At 42.3% G+C, this 8,760-nt stretch overlaps 2 protein-coding genes across 2 annotated transcripts; both read right to left on the bottom strand.

The window, feature by feature from the left end:
• Positions 1-1,447: 1,447 nt before the first annotated feature.
• Positions 1,448-4,046, bottom strand: LOC127760377 (uncharacterized). The gene is made up of 7 exons (XM_052284625.1): positions 3,853-4,046; positions 3,708-3,769; positions 3,487-3,570; positions 2,955-3,009; positions 2,005-2,131; positions 1,795-1,845; positions 1,448-1,699 (listed from the first exon to the last, which is right to left on the bottom strand). The coding sequence occupies exons 1-7, from the start codon at positions 3,959-3,961 to the stop codon at positions 1,600-1,602; spliced, it is 588 nt and encodes a 195-aa protein (XP_052140585.1). The 5' UTR covers positions 3,962-4,046; the 3' UTR covers positions 1,448-1,599.
• Positions 4,047-4,908: 862 nt separating this feature from the next.
• Positions 4,909-7,572, bottom strand: LOC127760375 (uncharacterized). The gene is made up of 4 exons (XM_052284621.1): positions 7,025-7,572; positions 6,439-6,544; positions 5,748-5,891; positions 4,909-5,458 (listed from the first exon to the last, which is right to left on the bottom strand). The coding sequence occupies exons 1-4, from the start codon at positions 7,327-7,329 to the stop codon at positions 5,186-5,188; spliced, it is 828 nt and encodes a 275-aa protein (XP_052140581.1). The 5' UTR covers positions 7,330-7,572; the 3' UTR covers positions 4,909-5,185.
• Positions 7,573-8,760: the final 1,188 nt, after the last annotated feature.

Here is an 8,760-nt window from a genome sequence, read left to right as displayed (position 1 = left end):
GTGCAGCAAATCGGAGAAGCAGGTACTGGAATTGTCATCCGTGATCATGTGGGTGATGTCCTCCTGACTTCATGGAATGTGATCCGAAGCTGTCAGTCGCCTGAGGAAGCTGAAGCTCAAGCGTGCAGGGATGGGCTACGGCTAGCAGCAGACTGGATTCAGATGCCGGTGATCCTGGAATCAGATTGTGCGAATGTTGTGGCTAGCCTTACGTCGGGAGCTAAGAACAGATCGCCTTTGTGGCAGGTCTTCCAGGAAATCAAGTCGATTCTTCCACTTCTTCCTGCTTTTAAGTTTAATAGGATTAATAGGGGAGCTAACGAAGTTGCTCATTGCCTTAGCCAGTTGGCTAGGCGCCTGAAGCAATCTTCGGTGTGGCGTATGTGTGCGCCTGAGTGTGTTAAGGAGAGCTTAGCCAAAGACTGTATCCCTCCTAATCTTTAATTAATAAAGCTCCCCGTTTTCCTCGAAAAAAAAAACAAATGTATAGATAGACCCGATTCTTGCATTCCTGCTGAATTATTGCCTATCAGTTTGCACCCCCAATGTGCAGCCGTCAGATGTGTGAAGATTGTTTATTAGCTGCATATAATGTTGTCATGTTCCATTTCTTAATCGAAATCAGTAATGCCTGCATCAGTGATGAAAAAAGATACTACTCCCTCCTAAAAAAAACTCAATCTAAGAGGGGTCACTATAAATCTGGACTACCTTTATCTAGGTAAGTTTTTTTTGGACAGAGTTTTTTTTGACAGAGAGTACTCCTTATGTCCTGAAATAAGGGCCCTGCCAGGATGCCAGAAATTCAGGTTCGCACAACTTGAGCATGAAGCTGAGGGCCTGTTTACCTCAATTTTTACACCATCAAGTATTAAACATAGTTTTAAAAAATAACTAATTACACATATTGCGACTATTTTGTGAGACAAATCTTTTAAGCCTAATTGCTCCATAATTTGACAATGTGGTGCTACAGTAATCATGTGCTAATGACGGATTAATTAGGCTTAATAAATTCATCTCGCGGTTTACTGACCGATACTATAATTAGTTTTTTTATTAGTGCGCGAACACCACATGCAACACCCTATATAATATCCGATGTGACACGCCAAAATTTTACACCCCTAGATCTAAACACTCCTTGAACTAGGATCATGTTTTGATGGTGCAGGATGTGCAAATGAGACTGACGGTGCCAGTAGTTGATGAATCAGACCATATGGATGCCGTTGAGGATGGGGATAGGAATTGCACCCCTGAAGCACTCTGGTGTCATTGACAAGCAACACAAAGGGCAAAAGGTGACCTAAGGGAAATAAGCCGAAGAAAAATTCTAGATATCCAAAAAGTCTTAACTCAAGGCAGAAAGATTTCTGGGGCTCTGCTGGTAATAGAGTGGTTAATCCTGTCACAGATTAGAGATTGCTCAAATGATGGATGCTACTTTAACCAAAATAATTCCATTCAAAGATGAAACCTGTGAATCTCCATTGTTTAGCAGTAAACTAGAAGTAGATGAACTCTAAGCTATACCGGGAGTTAATGATAAGTGCAAACCTATTACATGTATAGATACAACTAGCCATATTCTCCACACTACAAGGCCTTGTAGTTATACATGTAGCTCCTCAAGGCGTTGATATCTTGCATTGACTCCAGCATAGAGTGGTCCACATAGAGGCTCAATGCAGAAGCACTGCCCAACAATATAGATAAAACGAACAATGTTATTAACAAGAAATGATCCTCTTGGTCTGTGAAAAACAGATAGAAGGAAGCAAGAAAGCATACATCAAAGGGCCAAACGGGAGCCATGCTACATCCCATCGAATTCTCGGTAACCTGTAGCACAAGAGTAAAACCAATCAACCAATCAAATTACAAGTTCTAGCCGTTGATGGTTGGCTAGTACTGTTTATGTGGTCATGCATAAAAGACCATTATCATAAAATGGTAATAACAATGCACAAAGCAAATAGTTACTAGTAGATAATGTGATACCTCAAGAGGTAGTATGTCCAGAAGAGGGCTACTAGTATGCTGACATAGAATGAATACCACATCCACTTCTTCCAGGAGTGAAGTAATCCTTTAATTGAGAATAAACATGCTAGGGCAGCTATCCAATCTGCAATATTCAAGGTAAGGTATTAATCATATCACAAGGGAAGTAATTTTGATTTAGCAGGACAAATTTTATGCCTGTAAGTTCCACATTCTTTTATTTGTTTTGGTATAAAGTAAAACAAGAATTACAGAGGGAATGAGTTTAGATGATGATTAACCAACAGGATCAATAAATGCATCTTGTGTAATACTATCATGCTATAAGTGACATGTTCCCTAAAACTCCGAGTAGAAAATGTTTGCAGACTGCTAAGTCATTGGAAAAGAAAGTAGTATGATAAAACAAACAAGAGCAAATTGTAGTTTGCGCATTGCCTTTGTTGCAATTTGGACCACCCCAAACTTATCTTTTCAGCACATCAACGACCTCGAGCGTTTTGGCTCCAACGTGCCAATGAACTCTCACCCATGCACAAGGCATATTTTTGCCATAGGAGTGGTTAGACATGAGAAGAGAAGAGAGTTGGGGTGGTCCGAAGTGCAAAAAAATATAGCAAAGGCAAAATTACCTAGTCCAAAGTGGAAATATTTATTGAAGGGTGGTCTAAAGTGAAACTTTGGCAATAAAAAGTTGCCCCAAACTGCAATTCACTCAATAAACAAAAAACTTGCATTTGAAGTTGCTAACTTGAGCAAATAAGAAAGACACAGCTGGCTCAGTGCCATCAGCTATTTCAATCCAAGTAACATGTAGACATTTCATTATCTGTACTTGTATCTAAAACTTCCACCCTCTCTCTCTCTCTCTTTTTTTACTTTTGTAACAGAGAGAACCTCTGGTTCATTTATTGTGTGCAATGCAAATATGATGTAAGCATAATTACCTGCAACTACGACCATCGGTGATGACAAATCTTCCATGAAATAAGCATGATACCGCTGTACATTAGAGAAGCATGTGTCAAACAACATGACAGAAGCACAGCGCAATGCAATCGCTAGACAGTCATTACAAAGAAAATCATTAATACATGGTATAGCAGATAGCAACAGTTGTGAAGGTGTAATAGTTAGAGTTGTAGTGCTGAATGTCGCAGAATTCAGGCATCGCTGAAATACATTATCCAGCAATGTATGACACATGGATATAAATAAATGCATTCACATGCATATGAAGGACCCCCCCCCCTCCCCCCTCCCCCCTTATTTTTCAACTGCTGGTAAATTGGCAATCCTCAAGGAAATAATTTTGTAACTAATCCAACGCAACCGAACTACGGCATGTGTGCTACCATATGCCAATTCCGAATCTTATGCCAATCAATATCAAGCAATAATAATGAGCTCAACCAAGTGATGTCTAAGCAAAGCGCCATGAAATGGGGAATGGGGGTGACGGACAGTAAGTAAACCAACCAGTTCCCACGGGGCCGCCGCATGGTGAAAGCCGGAGTAGACGAGGAAGGCCGCGTAGCCGAGGAGGAACCCGGCGAAGACGCGCTGCACAACACAACACAAAGGGAACAACAGGCCATGGCCGGGTCCGGGCGTGAGCAGGGAGGACCACCAAACCGAATCGAATCGACGAAACAAAACCCTAAGCCGAACGAGATCGGGGATCGGCAGTGGGCGCGCACCCTCCACCGGCGGCTCTGCTGCGCCTGCTTCTGCTCCAGCGACCGGACCATCTCCTCCTGGTCTGCGCGCAGTCCACGAACGGGGGTGATGACAACGAGAGAGGGTTGGGGAAGGAGAACGGCGCGCGCGTGAGATGGTGCACACCTTGGATGTCCATCGGAATGAGGTCGTCGCCGTCTTCCGCGCCGTCGCCGCCGCCGCCGCCGCGGCGCTTCCACCACCTCCTCGTCGCCGCCGTCGTCGTCGTCGTCATCCGCTCCGATCCTGGGTTGGAGGTCCGAGGTTTCTGATTTGGAATGTGATTTTTGTGAAGTTGGCGTTTCCTTCTCTTGGAAGAGATATTGTCCGGTCGACAATTCAGGTCGACTTTGGCTCAAAGGAATTCATATCAATTTTAGAGGATTTTAATTCTATAAAAATTTTTCTAATATAATTTTTTAAATCCTATAAAATTTCTATAGAATACCTCTTATCGTGCAAGTTTTAGGGGAAATTTAACATCAGGTAAAATTCATGGAAAGAATCAAGTGATTTTTTTATCTCTCATCAAATTCCTTTGTTTTTCCTATGGTAATTCTCTGTTTTACACATGTATTTCTATCTGAATCCGTTTTTCACTTGTATTCCTATCTAAATCCTACTCTTTTTTTATTTCTTTGATTTTTTTTATTCCTGTGATTCAAAATAGCCCTCAATATACACACCGTGGCAAACAGTAATGGTCTATTCTCCTTTTTTTTCCCCTCTTTTAATAATTGATTAATGGAAAATAGCTGCTTCTAATGCATGTTTTGTTGTGTTCCACAATATAGACCACCAAGACAGTTTGTCATGCACATATTTTATTTTTTTCCCAGTGTACTACTAATGCACTCCATCAATAGAAAAATAGAGTTTTATTTTTATTTTTCCGATTACACGGAACAAGCACACGCACACATATCACATACCCACGAGTATCCTTGATCCCAAATCCTATTAAAAACACATCTGCATGTGTATAATATTGTCCCTAATATTTATGAGCACTCTGATTTAACCAGAATCCTACTGGAAGCCCACCTACGTAATATTCATGGGCCCTCCTTGATCTCACAAATAAGAGTATGTTCGGATAATCCCCTTCACAAGGTGTAAAATTATTTCCAATTCAATCCCCTCCAATTCCTCGCTCTTTGGATTATCCAGACAAGACAAGCCTTTAAGGGGGCAGAAATTGAGATATGCAAACGCATAGACAACCCAACATACCGCCGTAACTTTCCATTAATATTGAGTTTGTTTCAGCTCACTGCTCTCAACAAAAAACTCATCCGCTGCCTTACTGCCCAATCAGGCACATATAAAGGCAAAATTGGAAAAAGAATTGCCTCACTGTAATGTCGATTAATACACATGCCCTTTTTCCCATTCGGTGATGTTTGCTTCAAGAATTAACGCTCAAGAGGGGTTGAAAGGGCAAGACTTTCGAAATACTTCATGGCGCATCCCCTTCGTGTATCTCTCCCTCTTCAAATAGATCATCATAAGCAACAGGAACACGAATCCTGTCTGCTAATGGTTTGCGTTCAGCTTTGTTATTATCAGGTACATGTGGTGACTTCTCCGCGTCAATTAACCGCTCAGGATCATCCGATACTTCCTTTTCACCATGTGGTTCAATATCCTCGTCAATTAGCGCACTTCCCTGTGAGCTTGCATCTTCATTTCTGCTCGTTTGCGGCCTGCCTTGTTTGTACCTGAATTGCTTCTGAAAGGAGAAAGCAGGTAAATCAATTAATTAGTAATTAAACAGTGGGTAGTGGTACAAAGACGTAAACTTGTGATGAATTATTAACAGCTCACAATACAAAAAATACCATCAATAACAATTTACGTAAAGGAGGTTTAGAAATGACTCATGATCAACATAGTTGGCTTGGATACTATAAGTTTAATGGTTATATTTATTTTACGTAAAGGATAGTAATGAAAGCACTAAAAGCATCCATATGGAAGGAATGTTAAGAAAAACAAGCATGTTCATGACAGTGTCATACCTCAAGCTCCCTTCCCTTCGCCATAATTTCCTTATATGCCTTTGGCTCCCGTGACTTCAAGATGTTCCACAGGATTCCACCACCGGTGCGGAAGCGACTTCCATCAGCAACAATCTGGCCTCCACACTTCTGGATGGCCTCAACCTGGAACCCAATGGCTTTAATAATAATAGATAACAACTTCAGAAAAGTAAAACTAAGAATATTACATACTATTCACCACAACTGTGATTTAACATCACCTACACCAATTTATCCATAACTCGAATGATTTTTGGGCAATCTAGACATTTCATGTTTTTCTTACATACAATCAGAATTATATAACATATACATAACTATGAACAGAAACTTAACTGCAACTGGATTTGCCACCAATCAAGTACACAGATTGCAAATATTATTCAGACTCTTCTGAGAAACGCCAAACTTCTCAAGTACACTTAACAAACTAATCCATGTAACTGCAAAGAATCAGGGCAGTGATATTTGTAAGAGTAGTGGGCAAACAGATGTCCTATGTAAGGCCATTTGGCCAATACCTACCAATCTAGGAGTATCATGGAGGCATGATGGGACATTTGAGAGGTTTAGACAGTAGCTTACACCAAAATAATGTTGCACCAAGTTTTAACTAGTCTAAACATTGATCAGTATACTTATTTAACTATTCCGTGTAAAAATTGCATACCTCTCTAACAAGATCACTGATAGCAGAAACACCAAGGCAGCCAACAGCATTCCAAACAAGATAGGACTTCTTCTCCTTCAAGCGCTTGCAAGTTTCATTAACAAATCTGCCAGAACCATGCAGGATAAGCAGTTAGGACAAGAAACAGAAACCATGACAGTAAGAAGCAAATGCAATTCTCTCAGCAAGAAATAATCATAAGAGAAGCCAAAACTCATGTATCTTAGCAAGCCTAGCCCTCTTAAAACTCCAGTTTTTTATAGCCCTCTTACAATTTTTAAAACAAGGGATAGACATTTTCGATGTATAATAACCATACCAAAATGCAAGTAACAGTCTGACTCTATTTTATATCAACTAAATTAAAACAGAAAACTGCAGTAGTAGGGGGCATAATTGAGTTAACGTCAGTAGGAAGTCTCTTTCTCGCACAAAAAAATTCACATTAACTTTCATAGATACAATTGTGGCACAAGTCGATTTGGGTTTACTGCTCCCGACGATTGTGGACAAGCCAAAGTTAAAAGAGCTCATAAGCATCAACCCAAACTAAACCCTAGGTTAGCAGAAAAACGAGGGTTTATACCTGTTAATGTCGGCGATCTTGGGCGGCCCGTCGGGCTTCCCCTTGTTCTTCGTCCTCGCGGATTTCTTCCTCTTCTTCTTCTTGTTCTTGTTCTTCCCCGCCTGCCCCACGCCGCCATCGCCTTCTCCTCCTCCTCCTCCTCCTCCGGTGGCGGCGGCAGTGGGGGCGGTGATGGCTACAGGATCCTCCTGCGCCTGCGCCTCCTCTACGGCGTCGTCCGCGTCCGCCATCTCGACGTCATCGCCGTCGTAGTCTAGGGCTTCCTCGTCGAGCACCGCGTCCAGGACGCTGTCCCCTCCCTCCATGCCGGCGCGGGATCCTCCACCACCACCACCACGATGGGGCGCCCCGCTAGGGCACGAGGTGACCCGCACACGCTCTCGGTGACCGTCTCCTCCCGTCCTCTCCTCGCCGCCGGGCGTAGGGCGAACAACGATGGCGATGAAGGAGAGCGCAGCGGAAGCGGCGGCGATGGATGGAGGGGGGAGGAGGCGCAGCGCAGAGTATGGAGGCTTTGCTCCACCTTTGGTTAGGCCTTGTGGGCCTGCTACTGGGCTGCTCGACCCTGATATGGACTATGGAGCAGGATACCGACTTCAAGATTTAAGCTGGTTCCAACTCCCTACTCTCATTTTCCACTCACACGCTTACTTACAGTGCGTTTTTTATAAAAAGTTTTTATACGAAAGTTGCTTTAAAAAATCATATTATCCATTTTTGAAAAAAATTTTAGCAAATACTTAATTAATCACGTGCTAATGGACCGTTTCGTTTTTCATGCGCGGTGTTTGGGTTGGGAACTGGCTCTAGCGAACACGCCTAATAGGATATACATCTCTCGCTCCAAGATTCATTTTACCTAGTATGTCAAAAATAAAAGATTCATTTTACTTAGAGTTGGAGCTCAAGCAAACAATTCAAATTCATCAAAAACTAAAGCAGAATGGAGTGGATCGCTCCCAAAAAAAAAATTTATACTGTCAAGTTGGAGCGGCGAAAATGTGGCTTCACGGCTCCACTCCGAAAATAAATAGTGCTACGCATCACTTTCCATCAAAATTACATGAAAACCCCTTTTCCCACCATGAATTTGCTCAGTGGCCGCTGGCATCGATTGACAGCACAGGCGCCTCTCCGATGGAGGTGGTGACATAAAGAAAAGAAATCAAAGCTTAGTGACAAAAGTTATGCGCGGAGGGGGTAAAAAGTGTCAACAGGTGACGGTAGAAAAATAAAGAGCGATTCGCACTTTGGACCTACATTTATTACCCAAGTTGTATATTGGACTAGGTGATATCAAATCTTTTCATTTTAGACCATATTTGTTACCACGCTTTGCACCTTGGACTAGTGAGTCCACACCCCAATAACATGGTCCTTACATTAGTTCATCCTCCTCTAGTCCTTGTACCTGATTCAAGGCTGCTCCTGCAGCCTCTCCATTGGCCAATGAGCTTATATTTTCCTGGTGAGATCTTTCAAATTCCCTGGGTGAATGAGCAAAAGCCCCCGGGTTAACGAGCAAAGCACAAAGATCTCTCATTTTCCAATTTTTGCTTCCAGCCTACAGTGAACAAGCAAAGACAGACATCTCATTTTTCATTTTTGTTTCCAGCTAGTAATGAGCTCGATTTGCTGTGTGTCACGGTCACCCTGCTCAGATCATATGCTGGCTCTTGGAGACGAAAGAGAGATCTGGAGTAGAACGGGCCTAAACTGAAAAGTTATGCAAAGAT

The sequence above is a fragment of the Oryza glaberrima genome, chromosome 1 (genome assembly GCF_000147395.1).
Source record: "Oryza glaberrima chromosome 1, OglaRS2, whole genome shotgun sequence".
Taxonomy (NCBI): domain Eukaryota; kingdom Viridiplantae; phylum Streptophyta; class Magnoliopsida; order Poales; family Poaceae; genus Oryza; species Oryza glaberrima.
This window is presented reverse-complemented; position numbering and strand designations above follow the sequence as displayed.